Source organism: Narcine bancroftii, chromosome 7, assembly GCF_036971445.1.
Source record: "Narcine bancroftii isolate sNarBan1 chromosome 7, sNarBan1.hap1, whole genome shotgun sequence".
Taxonomy (NCBI): Eukaryota; Metazoa; Chordata; class Chondrichthyes; order Torpediniformes; family Narcinidae; genus Narcine; species Narcine bancroftii.
In genome coordinates, this window is record NC_091475.1 from 192,805,339 (window position 1) to 192,826,792 (window position 21,454).

The 21,454-nt window shown below is 37.0% G+C and overlaps 1 protein-coding gene across 5 annotated transcripts in view; it reads left to right on the forward strand.

Annotated features, from left to right (window-relative positions):
- The window catches only part of tsga10 (testis specific, 10), a 124,660-nt gene extending 103,877 nt beyond the window's left edge, over window positions 1-20,783 (forward strand). For all 5 annotated transcript variants that reach the window (XM_069891848.1, XM_069891850.1, XM_069891849.1 and 2 more), the window contains 6 exons: window positions 2,028-2,213; window positions 3,264-3,473; window positions 10,297-10,499; window positions 12,851-12,955; window positions 16,486-16,629; window positions 20,391-20,783. In XM_069891848.1, the coding sequence (XP_069747949.1) occupies window positions 2,028-2,213; window positions 3,264-3,473; window positions 10,297-10,499; window positions 12,851-12,955; window positions 16,486-16,629; window positions 20,391-20,415 (873 nt within the window). In that variant the 3' untranslated portion in view covers window positions 20,416-20,783. The remainder of the gene's footprint in view (window positions 1-2,027; window positions 2,214-3,263; window positions 3,474-10,296; window positions 10,500-12,850; window positions 12,956-16,485; window positions 16,630-20,390) is intronic.
- Window positions 20,784-21,454: the final 671 nt, after the last annotated feature.

A 21,454-nucleotide genomic window follows, 5' to 3' on the forward strand; every position in this document is an offset into this window, starting at 1 on the left:
GAAAGAACTTATCTATAATATTTGCTCTGCAGAGATATCTTGGTATCTCTCATGAACCAATTGTGATATTTACTGACCACAATCCACTAGTGTTTTTGAATAAAATGAAGAATAAAAACAGAAGATTATTAAACTGAAGTTTAATATTAGGAATATATTATGCAAATTAATCATATCAGAGGTACAAATAATGTGATAGCAGATTGTCAAGATTTTAAAATTGATCATAGAAATACTCTCAACATTGGGTTACTTTATTATAACATATTATATTGTGTATTTTTATCTCTTTTGTGATTTTGACGACAGTTTAGTTATAACTGAATTTTAACTTGAGTTAAAATTCTTTTATAGGGGGAAGGTGTGACAGTATATAGATATGTTTTTGGGAGATAAATTAGGTAAGGTTTGTTAGAGTAGGTTACATACAAACACTTTAAAATGGATCTTATTTTAAATACTGAAGATCTGCCTCATGTTAGACATATTGGGGCCTCAGAACTTTTGCAAGAGCTTTGAAAAGTGCTTAAGTGACTTCACTAATGGATTGTTATTTACAAAAGGCAACAGATGAAAGAGCTTGTTGGAGCCAGATATTGTCTGGAAGAGAGCTTGCTGTTGTAAGAGGGTCATCTGGTTTTGCAAGCAGAGAGAGTAAAACAGGTTTTCTCTCAGAGAGAGAGAGAGGGAGATACAGAGATCAGTTCTGCAGTGTTACAGCCAGCAGACAGCAGCTGGACTGGAACAGGACAAGCTCACAAGCTTGTAGAATGATCCATTTTGGAAGACGGCCTGATCAAAGCCCTTGTGGTTCATGCAAGAGGAGAGGACTGGCTGTCTAATGTTTCACTTGGAATAAGAGAAACAAGAAGGAACTCTGTGGTGACCTGAAAGAAAGAGGTTGTCATCTGGAGAACCCTGACGGGGCAAGTTTCTTTGACAAGACACTGAAGTAGCTGATGGAAGTAAAAGGAATAACAAATCTCTCTCTGAAAACTAACAAGAACCTTACTGAATGGTAACCATTTACCTTTCAAGCACCAAAGCCTGGTAAACTTTATAAATGTTAAATTCTGTGCACAGTATAAGAATTGCCTGTGACCAGTGAACTCGGAGGAATGAGAAGTGAGATTGGACTGTGAACCAAAGAACTTTTCTGAACTTACACACATATTAAATACATGTGCACTTAGAATTAGAAGGGGGTTAAGTAAGTTAATAGTGATAAGTTAAAGTGTGAATCTATTTTCATTTTAAAAGATAATTAAAAGCAATTTAAGTAATTTGTCTTGGTGAATATCTATTGCTGCTAGGTTTTAGGGTCCTCTGGGATCATAACATCCATGAAACAGTTTTAAATTTGAAGCTGTGGAAGGCTGTATGATCTCTTCATTGACTATGTCTCAGTGAGCACAATGGATTTCTGCTACAAAAGTGACTAATTTAAGAAATATTCCACTGGTAGTAGCTTGTGACTTATGCTAGGGCTGTGAAAAATACTACATCAATGTCATTAATTTGGGAGAAGAAATTTGTGAAGATGTATTTCTTCCAGAGTCCTCCCATTTCTCTTTTAAATTTATCTCTGGTCAGAATTTTTCCAAAAATAAGTATTAAAAACCAAAAAATGGCTTTTTATCCTGAGAAGGTTAATCTATCCATCCACTTACTGGATTTGGCTAAATTTGCAGCCCTTATTGTGGATGCTGAAGTAAGTGGCTGACCCATACCTTGTAGATCTTGTACAACAATATATTTGGTAAATTGATGTGGCTGCATTAATTCTTTTTAGGTTGATTAAGGATAAATAAGGAACTTGGTTGTAGGCATTGGAACTCATGATCCCTGGTAGTATTTTCATGGCAGATCGAAGTAGAATGGGCATCTGAGTGCTGCTTTCTTCACTTAATTACATTGTGATATTTTATGTTTTCTGTGACAATGGATTGATTAGATGTTATCAGGGTGGTAGCAGTCATGCTTAATGATTTATTTTTGAAAGTCATTGTGGCTTTTAAATTTAATAGGAAAATGAAAATTTTAATCTGCTGGAACAAGTTCGTAGATCAAATGCACAGACAGAGATGTGGGAACTGAAAGCCCGACAAATAGAGGGAGAGTTCAATTCAATTCAGCTGGAGCTTGTTGCAGCTAAATCTGACAACCGAAGAATGTGTGAAAAACTTGATTCATTTGAAAAAGAAAATGAGGAGGTAGGACGTGGTTTATCATTACATGTATAGTAAACTTTCAATTTGCATAATACTGTCATAATAAGTTAATGATTTCAGTAATTATTTTGCTATTTAAATAGGTTCTTATTATCAAGAATATAAAAGTGGTAGCATTTTATTGGGTATTTTTTGCAAATTTATAATTGTTTATTTATTTCAGGATAATGTCCAGACACTGAATTTAGGAATAGCATTCACCATTTGCTAATCCTGTATTTTCATGTAATTTCACAAAGCATTTATATTTATACACTAATAAACTTAGGAGATATGAGTAAGATGGTTGAAAATGTGAATAATAGCCAGATGAAATTTAATGCTTGAGAAACACAGTGTTACAATTTTGTGGGAAAAATTTGTATAAAGAATATAAATGAAGGCATAGTTTGAAAAGGACTACAGAACAGAGATATTTGGAGATGGAAAGTTTGTTGAGTATAGCAGGTTAGGTTAAGAATTTTTTTAAAAAAGAGGTGGGTTTTGAAAATAGAGGTAAGAAGAACAAGAACATGATAAATGTAAAACTCTGGTTCTGCTTACCTCTGGTTGGCACTTCTAAGAAAAAGTGCAAGTACTTTTGAGATTTTGCAAAACGTATTTTCTAACATGTTTCTGAGGTTGAGATGCTGTCGTTCTCTTTGGAACAGAGGAGATTTTGAAGGGGTATTTAATTCATGAAGGTACAGACAGGTGATAGGGAAGAACTGTTCCTATTAGTGGAAGGTTAAGAACCAGGAATCACAAAATGAAGATTGGGGAAAATCATCAAATCTGACACAAGGTTATGCAAAAAGTATTTTGGCACGATCAGGGGTAGTAGTGAGGAAAGATTCAATTGTAATGTTCATAAGGGGAATGGATACATGCTCAAAGGTGAAGGTGAGAGGTTCAGGGAATCAAACTAACTAGATAGCTTGTCTGGACCTGACTTCCTTCTGTACTATAAGGCAACATGATTATTTAAAACAAAGATTACTTATTCTGTAGTACATGTTTAAATAAATAAATAGAAATGCATTTTCTCTATAGCAAGAGGTTGCAAGAAATGCCTACAAAACCCAGGTTTGTTCACTTAATAAACTGATAATGAAGCTGGAAGAAGGACTTCGTCAGGTCCAGACTGAAAAGACCACAGCTCTCACTGACCTCACATCCACTCAAGAGCTTTGTCTAAAGTTGGACGCTAACAAAGAGATGATGATGCGGCAGGTAGCCAACAAAAATAAGGAGATGGAGCAAGTATGTAATAATTCTTTCTGATTTGTGGTTAAAATTTCTTAGAGGGCTCTCATGCATCAGCCCCTTTATGGTACAGCATGTTATCCACAAAATCTGCAGCACGCTTCATGTTTTCATTAATCAGTTGCTAATTAAGTTGATGTTAACCTGAAATAATGAAGCCTTACTTTTTAAAGTAGTCCACCCATTTACCTGAAAATATCAGATATTTTATTGGTGATGAAAACATATTTGAAGTTATCAGAAAAAGTGCAGATCCTGATAACTTTAATGGCAGAATCTTTAATTGGACAGCCACCTGATGATTGAGAGGCTTCAAAGTAGCAGGAGGCTACATCCAGGAATGTTTGAAAATATTTCCTGCATGTAGGTCAAATATAAAGCCAACAAATCAGAAGGGAATAGTGACTGAGAAGGGGAAACTTCCGTAAATGGTATGATAGAAACGCCGCTTCTCCTTTTTACCCATGAGAAAACATGAAGGAGGCATGAGTGTTGCTTTCAATCATAATATGGACCAAATTTTGAATGGAATTTTCATTTAAAAAGTGGGGAATTTGATCCCTTTAATATTTGCAGAGAAACACAAGAAAATAAGAAAAGAGGAGCAGGACCAAGCCACCTGAGCCTGAACTGCTATTCAATATGATCATGGCTGATCTATGCTGGACTCATCCCCTCCTCTGTGCCAGATCTTCATAACCCAATTCTTTAATATTTCAAATCTCTCTCCATCTTAAGTATATGGAATGACCTGCACAACCTTCCAAGTCAGAGAATTCCAGAAATTCACTGCCCTTTGAGAGAAGAAATTTCTACACAACACATTTTTAAATGATCTGCTCCCCATTTTGTACCTATGCTCTTTCATTTGACTCTCCCACTGGTAAAACCATTTTTTTGGGACAATTTTTTGTTTATTGCACCATGAACCATATCAATAACAATATATACAAGAGTTCATCATTAACATATACACAGTGACATTTCCTTTTTTTCCCCTTTCATCCCTCCCCCCTCCCCACCCTCTTCATAACAAATAAATAATAAAAACACACAAAACAAAAGAAAACAGGAAGAAAAGAAAGTTGTATCATCCACATTTCCATATTTAAGTCTTATCATACTTGTATTCATATCACTCTAGGAGATGGAGGTCCGAAGTGGGCAGTTTCTGACATTTTATGTATGATTCCCAAATTTGTTCAAATAAAGTATATTTGTCTTTTAGATTGTAAATATTTTTTTCTAATGGCATACACTTGTTCATTTCTATATGCCATTGTTGTATTTTTAGGCTTTCTTCCATTTTCTTTTTTTAAATTTTTTTTTATTTTTTACACCACAAACCATATTGACCAATACAGACATTTTTCTCTTGAATATATAATGTCATCTTTTTCCCCCTCCCTTCCCTCCCTCCCTCTCCCCCCTTCCCATTTATTCGAAGTTCAATCTATAAGATACATTAAATCCGTTAAACAATGTCGTCACTTAATAAAATAAACAAGACATTTTTATCTTTTACTTTTATATACTGAGTCAGTTCATTTCGTTGTCTTCTCCTTCTGTCATTTTAGGTGGTGGAGGTTCATGGTAGGATTTCTCTATTGTATTTTCTAAGTTGTTATTTTCTGCTCCAAACACTATCATAATAAATCTTTTTTGGGCTCTGTCTAATTTTAGGCCTAGTTTTTTGTTTCTGATATTATTTAACAGAAACATTTCTGGATCTTTTGGTATGTTATTCTTTGTAATTCTGTTTAATATTAAGTTTAAATCTTCCCAGAAAGTTTTCACTTTTGTACATGTCCAAATTGCTTGTAATGTTGTTCCAGTCTCTTGTTTACAGCGGAAGCATCTATCAGATATCGTTGAGTTCCACTCTTTTAATTTCTGAAGAGTAACATATAGTCTATGTAGCCAGTTATATTGTATCATACGTAACCTAGTATTTATTGAGATAGATAATTCCTGTACATAACTCCTCCCACGTTTCGTTCTTTATTCTTATATTTAAATCTTTTTCTCAACTTTGTTTAGCTTTATACCTTGTTTTGTCATCTTTCTTGTATTGCAAATGTTATACATGTTTGTTTGGGGATTCTTTTTTACATTTTGTATAATCAACTTTGTTCATTGGCATTTCGCTTTTATCAATATTAACCTTGTATCCTGATATCTCTCCATATTCTTTCAGTTTCGTATATAGTCTTTTTATTGATTTATCTGGATCTGTTAAATATACTATGATGTCATCCGCAACTAGGCTCATTTTAAATTCCTCCTCTTTTATTTTTATTCCCTTTATTGTAGGATCCTTCCTTATCAGCTCCGCCAATGGTTCTATAGCCAAGGCAAACAGGGAAGGGGACAATGGGCATCGCTGTCTAGTTGACCTGCTCAATTTAAAGTGATTTGACACATATCCATTTATTACTACCTTTGCTAAAGGTCCATTGTACAGTGTTCTAATCCAATTAATAAATTTTTCCGGTAATTTACATATCTGTAGCACTTTAAATAGTTCCTTTCTATCCTGTCGAAAGCCTTCTCTGCATCTAGAGTAACTGCCACCATTGGTATTTTATTCATTTGTGCTGCATGGATTAAATTAATAAATTTACAGACATTATCTGCTGTTCTTTTTTGTAATCTGCATTTAGTAAGGATATTGGTCTATATGATGCCGGTGACAGCGGTCCTTTCCCATTTTTGGAATTATTGTAATTATTGCCATTTTACATGATTCAGGTAGATTTTGGGTCTCTTCCACCTGTTTCATTACTTCTAGAAGGGGAGAGATTAATTAGTTCTTAAATACTGTAGTCCTTCGCCTAGTGTTTTATTGTTTGGTAGTTTTATTAATATATCCTGTATTTTTTCAATTTTAAAGAGTTTTATCAATTTTGGTCTTCTAATTGTAGTGTGGTAGTTCAATATTTGATTATAAACTCATCAATTGTATCGTTCTTCCCTGTAGTCGGTTTGATACAATTGTTTGTAGAATTTTTAAAATTCCCATTAATCTCTAATGGGTTGTATGATCTATGCTTATCTTCTGATCGCAAAAATAGTTCTTTTTGCTTGTTCTGTTTTAAGTTGCCAGGCCAATATTTTGTGGGTTTTCTCTCCTAATTCATGATTTCTTTGCTTTGTTTTCATAATGTTTTTCTCCACTTTGTATGTTTGTAATGTTTCGTATTTTAATTTTTTTCTCTTCCAATTCTCTTTATCTCTGTGTCTTCCCTTTTTGCTGAATCCTTTTCTATAGTTACTATTTATTTTTCCAACTGTTCTACTTCCCGGTTATATTTTTTAAAAATCTTAGTCGTACAGCTAATTATTTGTCCTCTAATAAAGACCTTCATTGCATCCCATAATATAAATTTATCTTTTACTGATTTTGTGTTGAAATCAAAATGTGTTTTAATTTGTTGTTCAATATATTCCCGGAAATCTTGCCTTTTTAACAATATAGGGTTTAGCCTCCACCTATATATGTTTTCGGTGGAATATCTTCTAATTCAATTGTTATTAACAAGTGATCAGATAAAAGTCTTGCCTTGTATTCAGTCTTTCGAACTCTTCCCTGAATCTGCGCAGACAACAAAAACATGTCTATTTTTGAATAGATTTCATGTTGATTTGAATAATATGAATACGCTCTTTCTTTTGGGTGTTGTTTTCTCCATATATTAATTATTTTCATATATGCATTGAATTTAGCATAAATCTGGTCAATTTTTTATTGTCTTCCCGGTTTTATCTATCACTGAGTCACGGTTAAAGTTAAAATCCCCCCCCCCCTCCGTAAGATGTGTCCCTGTATATCCACTATCTTTAGAAGATGTCATGCATAAATTGCTGGATCTTCTTCGTTAGGTGCATAAATGTTTAGCAAATTCCAAAATTCTTAATAAATCTGGCACTTCATCATTATATACCTACCTGCTGGGTCTGTTATTACTTCCTTTATCTTAATTAGCAGATTCCTCTTAACTAGTGTAGCTACTCCCCTGGCTTTTGAGTTGTGTGATGATGCCACTACATGATCTACCCAATCTCTCTTCAATTTACTGTGTTCTATCTCAGTTAAGTGTGTTTCTTGTATAAATGCTATGTCTATTTTCTCCTTTTTAAGTAGTGTCAATAACCTTTTTCTCTTAATTTGGTTGTGAGTTCCATTAATATTGATGGTCATATAATTCAATGTACTCCTCTTACTCATCTGTTTTCAGCTCTCTCTCGCCTCTTCAATCCTTCCATCTTCCTTTTCCCAGAATCACTTTAAATTGTTCTTACTCTTTACTATACGTGACGATACAACTAACAAACAAAAAAAACATAGAAATCCCAACAAAAACAAAATATACACTTTAAAAAAAACATTAACCCTCCCCTATATTAAGTTGTCTTTGGCTCCTTACTATACAATCACAACTCCCTTTTCCACGTGGGTTGAGATATTGACCGCAAGCGTTAACAGATGTCACAGTGGGTTGATCTTCCCCCTTCCCCAGCCCTCCCCCAGAGAAACACTATATATTATTCTAAAAATATAACAAAGCTCTTTTTACGTTTTTCCCCATTTCCTTTTCAGCTTTAAACATCTGTTTTCAAATTATCAACTTTCTAATTTATTTCTATACATTATCTTAACAGTCTTTTTAATACTCCTCTTCTCATTGTCTGTTTGGCTTTCGTTCTCCATCTGAAAACAGTCTATTCTGCTCACCATGGATGAATACCTTTAGCACTGCTGGATGTCGCAGCACAAAATTGTAACCTTTTTTCCATAGTACTGCTTTTGCCAAGTTGAACTTTTGTTTCTTTAAAAGTTCAAAAAATATTTTTGTCCCCATTGTATTCCAATGGTTCTTTATTTACCTTCACTCTTTACCAGCTCCAATATTTTCTCTCTCGTGTATTGTAGTAGCTTTATTACTATGGAGCGCAGCTTTTGATGTAGTTGTGGCTTTGGTGCCAGTTCTGTGGGCTATTTCGATTTCTCTTTCTTCTTCCACTCCCAAGATCTGTTGGATCCATCTTTTTATAAATCCTTTTATATCTGCCCCATCTTCACCTTCTTTCACGCCCACTATTTTTATATTGTTGTGTCTGCTAAAATTCTCCAAAATGCAAATTTTTTGAGCTAACAAATCTTGTCTCCTTAATTTCCTTGTCTCTATCTTCCAGTTTTTCTCTTGGGTCATTCATCTCCATTTCCACAGCTGCCCCTCTTTCTTCCATTTCTGTATCTGCTATAGCAATTTCCATTCTTTGCATTCTTACTTTTGCCTTTTCCATGTTTTTTATTGTATTAAACTCTGCCATTAAGGTGTCCATTAGCATCTTTATTTGGTTATCAAAATATTCTTTATCTATTAGCTGCTTTTGTTTTTTACCTTCTATTTTTCCTTGTAGGTTTTTATCCTCCTCTTGTGCAGTCTCTCCCTTTTGATAATAATCCACTGTTCCTTCTCTGGCTCCCTTTCTTTCTCCATGTTGTTTCCTCTTCCATTGTTGCCTCTCCTCCAGTTTCTCCAGCTGTTTCTGCAGTGTCCTACTGCTGGACTCCGTTCCCGGCGGCGGCGGCGCTGTACTGCGCATGCGCATTTGCGCTTTTTCTGGCTCTGCGAGCCATCGTTGTAGTCTATCCCGGGAAACGTCACCACCCAGCTGACCACTTACCGGCTTCGAAGGTTGGGCCAACCTTTTGGTGGGAGCTCCTTGCTCCTGTCCACAGGTAAGGCCGCCTTCCTTTTTTTTCCCCAGAGACTTTCTTACTTCTCCTTAGTCTGTCATTCTGGTCTTTTCTTTCTTTGGAGCCATACTCAGGATCTTTTTGTTCACTTTGTCTTGAAGCTTCTCTGTGTTTTATTTGCTCTGCTTTTTTTTTTTTTTTACTTTTTTTTTCCACTTTCTCTGTGGAGGGCTGGTTTTCCCCGACCAGCCACTACTCGGATCACGTGACTTCCCCCGTTAAACCATTTTGACATTTAACCTGTCATGCCCTCTTAAGATTTTGCATGTTTGAATAAAGTCACTTCTTATTCTAAGCTCCAAGGAATACAGACCCAAACTGTTTAGCCTTTCTTCATAGAGCAGGACAAGCTCACAAGCCTGTTTGGAAGACGGCCTGGTCAACACCCTTGTGATTCATGCAAGAGGAGAGGACTGGCTGTCTAATATTTCACTTGGAATAAGAGAAACAAAAAGGAACTCTGTGATGACCTGAAAGAAGGAGGTTATCATCTGGAGAACCCTGAAGGGGCAAATTTTGTCAGCAAGACACTGGAGTGGCTGATGGAAGTACATCAGTTGTGGATGTCCTGGAACAACAAATCTCTCTCTGAAAATTGACAAGAACCTTCCTGAGTGGTAACCATTTACCTTTCAAGAACCAAAGCCTGATGAACTTTATAAATGTTAAATTCTGTGCACAGTATAATAATTGCCTGCAACCAGTGAACTTGGAGGAATGAGAAGTGAGATTGGACTGTGAACCAAAGAACTTTTCTGAACTTACACATACATTACATACATGTGCACTTAGAATTAGAAGGGGGGTTAAGTTAGTTAAGTTAAAGTGTGATTCTATTTTCATGTTTAAAGATAATTAAAAGCAACGTTTGTTTAAGTAACCATTTGTCTTGATGAATATCTACTGCTGCTGGGTTTTGGGGTCCTCTAGGCTTGTAACAGCCTAAAAACATTTAGATTTTCAGCTTTTACCTAAGAGTGTAAAATAATTGTATGTTCATTAAATATATTATCTTGTTTATTAAAAATGTAATGGTATTTACTTTGCTTCTACAAGGTTCTAAGTGAACTGGAATCAGCCCGGTCTGAAATAGAGCTCTTAAGAAATCAGCTTGCAAGTGAGAGAACGGCAATAAAAAATCTGGAATCTTTGTTGGCATCTAATCGAGAGAAAAAGTTCCAAAGCCAAATGGTTACTCAAGAAAAAGAGACTGAAATTCAGCTCTTTAAAGATAAGCTTTCCTTGGCCGAAAGCAAGCTGTACGTACTGCATTTATGTGTGCTTTGCACTATCCACCTGTGTTTTTGTAAGAGATAAATCCTTTGATTCCTGAGGGTTTTTTAATCAAGGTAGCCTAATGAAATAAAAATGAACGGAATAGTGTTAGACCATTATTCCTGATTCCTTTGCTTCCGTTGAAAAAACCGATTCCAAACAGCCCACTAAACACTGGAAGTACGAGGTAAATAAATGCCTTGAGGGTTTGCTTAAATGTCTTTGAGGACATGAAGCATAAAATTGATGTGAATCCTATTGGCTTTCTTTATTTACCATCCTTTTTTTAACAAATATTATTCCTGCTCCTTTTAACCTTCAGTATCTCCAACGTTTCCAATATTATCTGAAGCCTGTTAAATTGTTTTAAAGGCTGAAACCTTTGTCTGGAGGAAATGGAAGTTTTTAATGGTGAGAATAAGTTCTCCCAAGCAGAGGGAACTGCATGGCTCTGCATGAAGAATGATGTGGAAGGCTCTGAGGTTTTCATAATGGGGAATGGATATGTAAAGGGATGGCACAAGCATGGTCAAGATAAGATGGTGGGGGCCCAGAGAATCAAAATTTTTCAGAGGTGGAGAGTATGAATGATGTTCTGGATGTAGGTGAGAAGGGACGATGAGAGGGGGCAAGATAGTGAAGAGAGATGAAGACGTGTTCAGTTGTGTATGAACAGGAGCAGGCAGAAACAATGGATCTGCCAGGGTAGTTCAGTTTGTGACTTTTGGGTAAGAGATAGAAGTGGGTGGTGCAGGGTTGAGGAACTATCAGGTTGAAGACTTACCTCTAGTCTTGCTAAAGGATCCAAACATGAAGCATTGATTGATCTACCCATGGATTCTGTCTGATTTGCTGAGTTCTTCGTGCAATCCTTTCTCTGGTCAAGATTCCAGCATCTGCAGTTTTTGTGTTCTTTATCAAATGTTATTAAGATGTTCCACATCTTAAAGGAAAATTTTCCATTAAGAATTTTCCATTAAGATGTGGAGAAGTGAAGAGAGCAGCAGTCGATGCTTATCTATGCCCCTCATTACTTAATAAACCTCAGTCTCCTTCACTCCAGGGAAAACATTCCTTGCTTATTTTGTCTCATAATTGAAGTCCTCCAATCCTGGCAGTATCCATTTATGTTTTTCTGGACCCTTTCTAGCTTAATCATATCCTTCCAGTAGTATTGTAATCAGAACTGTTCATAATATTCCAGTTGTGGACTCACCAACATTACATGAAGTATTAATTCTTGAACTCGGTACCCTTTCCAATAAAGGAAACGTCCTTCACAACCTTGCTACCTGATCATATTCTGATCATTTACTATGTTTATCCTGCCCTGGATTAACGTCCCAAAATATATCACCAGGCACTTGTCTGAGTTAAATTTCATCATCCATTCCATTGCCTAATATTTCCAGTGATCTCGATCGTGTTGCATCCTTGGACAATCTCTCCACTGTCCTCCACACCACCAATTTTGGTATCTACACATTTATTCACATTTATTACACTTTCATCCAACTGTGTGGCACACCACTGGGCACAGGGCTCCAATATAAAAGCAACCTTCCACTACCACTCTGACTTCTTCCACCAAGCCAATTTTTAAAAAATCTAATCCTGGATTCCATGTCTGGTCACCTTTTGGAACAGCCTACCATGAGAGATCTTGTCAAATGCCTTACTAAACTTCACATAGGCAACATTACTCCCTGCCTTTCACAATCATCTTGATCACTTTATATATAAAAAAACAAAATTATGAGACACATTCTCCCACTCAAAAAGCCATACTGTGGCTATCCTTAAAGAATCCATGACTTTCCAAATGCAGATAGATCCTGTCTCTCCGAAACCCATCCAGTAACTATCTCACCACTGATGTTAGGATCATTGCCTTGGACTTCATTAACTTGTCATTGCTGCCCTTTTTAAATAAAGTCATAATATTAGTCACCGACCAGTCCTCAAACAAGGCTAAATATGATATAAACTCACTGCCAGGGTTCCAGAAATTTCTTAGCTTACTACCACAACATCCCATCATACACTTGGTCAGGCCCCAGGAATTTATTCAGTGTCATGTGCATCAAGTCCACCAATACTCCTTTTTATAATATCAGTATGTTTCAGGACATCAGATTCCTAGTTTCCATGACCTTCTGCATAGTAAATACGGATGAGTAGCAGTCATTTAAGATCTCATCCATCTCCTGTGACTTCACTTAGGATTTTCCTTTACCTCATCTGCCAAGGATATCCCACATTCCTTATGGCTTATATATTAACTATTTATATTATATATTGCTATTAACTATATATTAACTATTTTCTTTGGCAGAGCTTCTCAATCCCGTGAAATTTCTCAACTAAGAAGCAAGGCAACTGTGCTTGAAACAGAGTTAGACATGGCAAAAAGACAGCTGGGTACTGAACGATTTGAAAGGTAGGTGTGTGTTTTGTTTTTTATTGTAGTCCTTTTGATGATAATTACCTCACCAGGTAATTTCTAATTTTGCTAAAAAAACTTACCATCTGAACAATAGATTTGAAACATTTTTACTGAGCATTTGCCTAAAAGTCATCATATAAAATAGGTTAACTTTGTCATCAGCAGGCCAACAAGGCTACTAAATCACTTTGAAATAAAGATCAATTTCAGAAAGATGACACAAAAAGTGGCATTCCATATATTTCTCCGTATAAGTTGACCGGCAGATAGGTCGATCCCTTTTTTGTTTTAAAAATTGAATGATTTTATGGTACATCCGGTGAATAAGTTGACCCCCTTGTTTGGGCTGTCTGGGCCTCCCAGGAACGACCCAAAAAATTCTTTAAAACACCCCAATCGCAAGTAACAAAGCTGCAAAATATGTAAGTAAAAAATTACCTCGGCCTACTGACCAGGAGTGCTAACAGTGACATCAGGGCCCCAGGTAGGAGTGGTTAAGGTTGCACCCAGCAGTGGGGTGTGGGCAGCGGCGATGGGGAGGTGCATCCAACATCGACTTGTATGCCAAATTGACATCATTCTTTTTTGTGAATTTAAGGTCTCAAAAATATATCTGGCATACAAATTGACCCCCATTTTTTGAGTTTTACAACTCGACATATCCCAAAATATATGGTATATCAATAATTTCTTGTCACATAATTATCATTAGTAAAGATGTTCATAAATCAAGTTATTTTAAGTAGTTTGCTTGGTATAGCCCTGTGACAGAGTATATAGATATGTTTTTGGGAGATTAATTGAGAAAGGTTACATACAAACACTTTAAAACCAATCTTATTAGAAATACTGGAGCTCTGCCCCATCTGAGACATATCGGGGCCTCAGACCTTTTACAAAAGCTTTGAAGAGTGCTTAAGAGACTTCACTAATAGATTGTTGTTTACAAAAGGCAACAGATGAAAGAGCTTGTTGGAGTTGCATATTGTCTGGAGGAGAGCTTGCTGTGGTAAGAGGGTCATGTGGTTTTGCAAGCAGAGAGAGTCAAACAGGCTTTCTCTCTGAGAGAGAGAGAGACACACACACACAGATCACTATATACTTGGGAATTCTTAGTTACCAATGAATGAAGCAGAAAATCCAAGGAAAATAATTGTCCTTGCTTCACCAAACCTATGTGGGGAGTTATCTTCTAAAGTGTTGGTTCACTGTAAATCATTCAGTTAATTTGCAACAGTGTACAGTAAAATCCTCAGTATTTGGCACCTATGAGGATTGGTAGATGCCGAGTAAGTGAATTTTCCATTTGCGTGTTGCATGGATCGGTGAACTCACTGCTAGGGGTGCCAATTTTAAACTTGCATATTTTTTACCTATTTACTTTCTATGGTTTTTTTGGCCAGTTGCTTGAATTCCAGACAACGGGGATTTTACTGCATTACTGCTCAATTTTTTTGATTAACACAATATAGGAAGATTAATTGCTCCAAATTCTTGTCCAAAAGTTTTTACATTCTTTCTGGCAATGGAGATTTAAAAACACTTTGAATGAATGGTGTACCAACAACAACCTCGCGCTCAATATCACCAAAACTTCAGGAAGAGAAAACCAGAGGTGTACGATTCAGTGATCATTGGGGGATCAGAGGTGGAGAGGGTGAACAGATTTAAATATTTGGGAGTCACTATCTCGAAGGATCTTTCCTGGACCCAACAGCTAATGGTATAGTGAAGAAAGCATGTCATTGCCTCTACTTCTTCACGTGTTTGCAGAGATTTGGTATGCATAGGAAACCCTGGAAAATTTCTACAGATGTGTGGTGGAAAGTGTGCTGACTGGCTGTGGTGAAGCCACTTATGGATGTAAATACCTTGACCTTGTATGTTTGATCCTGCTCTCACTGGCTAGCTCGTGATTCCTCCCCTTTATTACCCATAAAGACTGTCATACCACAACCCTGCTCCCAGTTTGAGTCTGGGTGAGTGTGAGCCAACAACGTAAGAGATGCTATCCATCTCAAGCTAATAAAAGCCTTCAGTTCCAGTATTTCAGTCTTTTGGTTAATTGATCGTGCATCACGGTCTGGCTTGGGGACACCAATTCCCATGAGTGTAAGCCTGCAAAAGGTAGTGGACTCAGCCATCACAGGCAAAACGATCCCAACCATCAAGAACATCTGCAGGGAACACTGCTGTTGGACAGCAGCAGCAGCCATCATCAAGTCAAGTCACCTTTATTTATTGTCATACCATGCTTGCATGGTAAAGACAAGATGGCGTTTCTCTTGGACCATGGAGCATATTTACATAAATATAAATTAGAATAGAAGTTAAACACATTGAAATATTAAAATATATACAGTAAAAGTCCATAGTACACTATCCACATATGTTCTGGGAATTCAGGAGTCTGATGGCTTGAGAGGGAAAAATACTTGCCCAATCTGGACATAACAATCTGAGTGCTACAGTACCTCTTAGATAGCAGAAGGGAGAATAGTTTACATGAGGGGTGTGTGGAGTCCTTCACAATGTTTATTGTGTTTTGTGGATGTCCTTTATGGTAGCAAGAGAGCCCCCAAAGATCTTTTCTGCTGACTTCACTATACTCTGCAGGGTCTTGTGGTCCAAGGAGGTACATCTTCCAAACCAGGCAGTGATGCAGTTGCACAGGATGCTCTCAATGCACCCTCTGTAGAATGTAGTGAAGATGGAGGGTGGGAGATGAACTTTCCTCAACCTTCGCAGGAAGTGGAGGCACTGCTAGTTTTTCTTGGCTATGGAGTTGTTGTTAAGGAACTGGGTGAGATTCTCTTCCAAGTACACTCCAAGGAATTGATACCCTTGATGACCTCACTGGTGGAGCTGTCAATGGTCAGCGGAGCTTGGTTCCCTCCAGGCCCTCCTGAAGTTGACAACCATCTCTTTTGTTTTTTAATCTTAAGATGCAGGTTGCTGGCGACTGCACCTCATCTCTGTATGTTGACTCGTCATGCTTGCTGATCAGGCCCACTATGGTCGTGTTGTAGGTGAACTTGATGATGTAATTTGAGCTGTGTTTAGTGGATCAGCAGAGTGAACACCCGTGGACTAAGCTCAGTGTGACGGTCTTGGAGGTGCTGTTACTGATCCGGACTGCCTGAGGTCTCCCCTACATGAAGCCGGGGAGAGCTCCACATCACCCAGCACGAACTCTGTTCTTGCTGCTACAATCAGGAAAGAGGTATAGGTGCCACAAGACTCGCACCCTAGCTGCTCCCCCTCCACCATCAGACTCCTCAACAACAAATTCAATCAGACTCATTTCAGGACTCTTACTTTTGCATTTACTGATTTTTTTTTCTCTTTGTTGCACAGTTTGTTTCCATTTCTTTATTTATTTACATGTGTATGTTGAGTACAGTTTTTATTTGCACCACCAATAATTGTAATCCTGCCGCGCCTGCAGGAAAAAGAAACCTTGGGTTGTACGTGATGTCATGTATGTACTCTTGACAGTAAATCTGAACTTTGAACTTTTACAGGGAATGCGCAGTTCAGGAACTACGGCGACATGGCCCCATTTTCCAGAGTTCATCACCTCAGCCTTCTTTAAGTCCAGTTTCACATTCACCTGAGCGGCCCAACCGTCGAACTCCTGATTGTTCCCTAAATAGATCACTGAACAGGTACCTTTGATGCATGACATTCATTCACTCTGAAAATGTTTTGGCATCCAAAAATAACTCACTTCATCCACTAGGGGTAGCTATAGAAACGGAGTGGACACTTTTTGAGAGGGAGTGACTAATTTGGCCAAATTATTCTAATTAGTTAGGAGGACCACAAAAGAAAATGGCATTTATTTTTAGTGTTAGTTTTGGCTGAGAGAGTTTGGCTGTATTTAAAACTCTTAAATTAATTAGAATCTTTAGGTTCTAACAAATAGTAGTCAGAAGTCAAATCAACCCATCTGTGCTTTCAAAGCCATGGTTGCATAGCAATCACAAAGTGTTGGGTAACCAACACATGGCAAATGAGGCAAAAAAGGTTACTTGCATGAAACTTTACATTGAAGTTCGAATCATGAGAGGAGAGTAATCTGCTTCACCACCTCGGAAAGTGTTGATTCTTTGTTGATCCATAAGCTGTTGCCACTCTTCCAAAAAAAATTTTCTTCTACAATGAGCTCAAGGCAGTGAATATTGATGAGTGTTTGAATGTGAAAGTCAAGGCAGGTGAGAGTAATCTTGGCTTCAGTCTACCTGATACATCTCCAACTTGTTTTCCCCATCAAGGTCCATCAAACATAACAATCTGAGTGCTACAGTACCTCTTAGATAGCAGAAGGGAGAACATGAACACCCAGTAACACTCAACAAATGAATCATAGAGTTCTGCAGTACAGAAACAGGCCTCTCCGCCCAATCTGTCCATGCTGGTCTCAACTGCCTGCATTCAGCATATCTCTCTCTTAACCTTTCCTATCCATTCACCTATCAAAATGTCTTTTGAATGTTACCTTTGTTTCTGCTTCTACCACATCCATATATCCACTATCCTGTATATGAAGAAGATATCCCTCAGGTACCTTTTAATTCTTTCTCATCTTAAATTTTAGATTCTATGGGGGGAACAAGTCTATGACTATTTATTTTATCTATGCCACTCATGATTTTATAAATCTCTGTAAGGTCCCTTCTGATCTCCTATGATCCAGGGAGCTAGCCTCTCTTTATAATTCAAGCCCTCGAGTCCTGACCACATTCTTGTGCAAAGAGATTCATTCTCATCCATGTTGGTTTATATTAGGTTTGTTTCATTCTCTGCACTGTTTTTAAAGTTATTATGACTTTTGATCCTGCCAATTGGAATTTTAAAAAAAATCAAATGATCTACATTTGTACTGAGTTGCTTATCTTGTTTGCAATAGAACTTGGAGCAGCAAGTGCAAAATGTAAATTGAGTTGCACCATTCCACCTTTTTTCTGTGGTTCTAATTTTTAATGTTGTGAAACATTACAGCACAGTGCACAGGCCTTTCAGCCCATGATGTTGTGCCAACCCATATATACCTACCAAAAAAAACTCCCTCCCTTTAAGCCTCTATTTTTCTTTAATACATGTGCCTGTGTAAGAGTCTCTTCAATGCCTCTACCATCACCCCAGACAATGTAATCCAGGCACCCACAACTCTCTGTATAATGTTCTAGCTTTATATCATACAATATCCACAAATAATTTTCCTCACCAATCAAACCTCCGTATAATTGATGTCAGTGAACAAGTTGTTAATTAAAATGGTTGAGTGATTTATGTTTTTCAAACTTACTGGTTTCCCCTTGTGGTTGGCCGGTGGGGGGGGTGGGGGGGAGAAGGGGTGGAGAATAAATGTGAGATCAGTCATAGATTGCTGTCAGCAAGATGCTCAGAGGTGAATCATTCTCTTTGTGCAGGAAAGCTCTGGGGTTTCATAAATTGACAAATAGCTGAAAGAGTTGGGGAGAGATGAGGTATATCACCACCCAAAAATTGTTAAAAGCAAACTTTTCACAGGAGTAACCTGGATTTAACTTATTTTGATTGTTTCAATCTTTTGAATAAATAAAATCGTAATGTCATCAACATGGTAAGTTGATAATGGTGAAAATAATGTGTATTCTCTCACAGCTTTGAGCTCAATGATCAGGAAAAAGAATTTAAATCATATTTTAAAAATAATGGCCAAGTATTTTTCTTCTCTTAAAAGTACATGCAAACGTGGCACTGTGCAAGGGACTTCCCACAGTTTGATTCATCTGGGGAGCGATGTTCTTGTGAGAACTGGGGTCATGTGAAGTTGCCACAGCTTGTTGGCCTTTTTCAGATTTGCATTTGTTAACTAAGTTAGTTTTGAATCTGTTAGTTAAACCTGAAATATGTACCATGAGCTCGTATAAGTGTCCGTTCTTACCACTCTCTGTGTGAAGAAGTTCACACTCTCTGTGTGAACTCTCTGCACACTCTCTGTGTGCAGATCTTCCAACAGAACGACCTGACAAAGCAGTATGTTGTGAAGACAAGCCAACTTCTAATTACTCCAGAATGGAGATTATAGCAGCAGAGATACACGCTTGGGGAGAGGGTCCCTTTAAAACAATTTAACAGGGTTCATCTAAGATGAAGCTATCAATGTTTTATAAAGGAGCATAGATGTGTTTAAATATCCAAGTGCTCATATTATCCTCATATTACTCTACTTGTTGCTGTTCAAATAAGCACAAACAACAGAAGGTAATTTTTCCAGTTTTTATTTTATTTTGATTCCCTATTAAGCTACTTGTGCTTGAGTACTTTTTTTTTTGCAAAGAAAAGGCCTGTTTTCCATCTTGCAAGTTCTAAGCAGTAATATAAACTTGATGTCCAAAAAAGAATAACATCAAATAAAGATGATTAGTGCATTCTTATAATATATTGAATTCACTAATCATAGCTGTGAAATCTTAAGGAGTCTTTATTTTTACAGCTGATGAATAATCGACATGACTCTTCAGCCATGCAAACCTAGTCCACATGACCAGGATCCCACAGCCCCTGGAGTTTTTTCCTGCCTGGGGCAGAAAATGATTGAGGAGAAGTCTTTGTATTTATTTACTATAAGAGACAGCTGGTTCACTTGTGGCCAGCTTTGCAATTTCTGATCCAATGTTCATTTGTGGAGATAATTTCTGAGCCAGAGCCGCAATTGTTTTGTGCACACAATCAATATCATAGCCACAGGTTCAGCCTGTCGTTTTATCGTGTTGCACGGCAAATGTACTTTCCAAGAAAATCAACTTTTTGAAAAGAAAATTCAACAAAAATATCCAACAGAAAATGCTGGGAATCCAGCATATGCATGGAGGAAGCAACTGAATGTTGCTTCAATGAGAACTGAAAAGTTGAGAAAACAAGCTTGTTGAAAGTTGCACAGCAGAGGGTCAGTGAGAAGAGCAACCTGTGGCAAAGCAATCGCTTCATTGTCTGCTGTGAGAGAGAAAGAAATGCATGTTAATCATGGCTGGTCTGTTTGAAGGATTGTAAATCAAGGAAGATAACAGGGCAATAGAAAGAAAAAAATACAATTTGGAAGAGTCAGATGCAGAAAGTTTAACAAGCATTCCATACCCTCAACACTGGAAAAACAAGTGTGTTGCTCGGGTCTTGTCGCAGGGTTTTCATAGACACTTCCTTTGTTCTCCATTTGCTGCTCCTCTCCACAACCTAGAAAAAAAAGCTTGATTTCTTCATTTTTCAGTTCTAATGAAAGAAGTATTAACTCTGTCTTTCAATTCACTGATGCTGCCTGACCTGTTGAGTATCGAGCATTTTCTGATTTTATTTCAGATTTCTTGCATCTGCAGTTTCTTTTTACTTTTTAAAGTTAAGTACTAAGTTATTTTAAATGCAGTTTATTCTTATTTCCACCCAGGGCATCATCATTGAAGGAGTTTTGACGTTAGAGAAGGTTTTCATCCATAATTCTTTGGAAGGGAAGTATGAACCTTTGAAGCTTTCAAGAAGAACATTCCCCATTTCAGTACAATTGAATTCTACAATTTTGATTTTTGTCGATTGTGTTAATGAAGTACCCAAACTTTCACCTTGTATGTCAGCAAATGTTACTTTGTCTATTGCATTTTGCTTTTCCTTGGGAATTTTTACAAAGTGCAAAGAGATGCAAGTTTTAACAGATTTTCATTCATTATCACATAATCTATAAATGTCCGTCTTGCGCTGTAGTTCAACTTTTCAAGCAAATATAATTAACTGAACTTGAACAAAGCAGTTAAAAGTTGCCAATAAATCATTTGAACCAAGGAAATACTTGTAAACTGTTTTATATTATTAATATTATAAAATTAACCTTTATGAATAGTTTTAGAAAGATTGTAATCAATTGCATGCTAACTTTGAGATCTCCCTATCTAGATTAATTAGTTAATCCTGTGTATAACCAATCATTTGGTAGGATTTCATAAACAAAGTCTGTGGTAGAACTTTGTAAATGCCATTTGCTTCACTTTTTTTAACATTAACTCCTCCACCTCTTTTTGTGTTTCTATGTATATTTAACACTATACAAATGGCTTATACTTAAAGAATTGAAGAAAAATAAGAGCTGGAATGACTCCTAACATATCTTAAACCTATTAAATTGGTACGAAAACAAATTAAGCTGTCTGTTTCAGTTCAAAAATAAGATAATGCAATGTTGTAACTTCTCGCTCATCGACAGCAGAAAGCTCAGTGATGAGAATTGTGGAAAATGAATAATCTCGTACTGCTAGAGTAATCAGGAATTCACCTTTGAAGGTAGGATAATGCACAATTCCTACCATAAATACTGTCCAGAGTAAGAGTTTAATAGTTTGAAAAATTGCAAGAATAATAGGTGGTGGAATCCTGAAGAAAGCTATGGTGGGAAAGATGCTAATCTTTCTTGCATATGACAACGTATACTGTTGGAGACCAGAAAAGAACATATGAATCAAA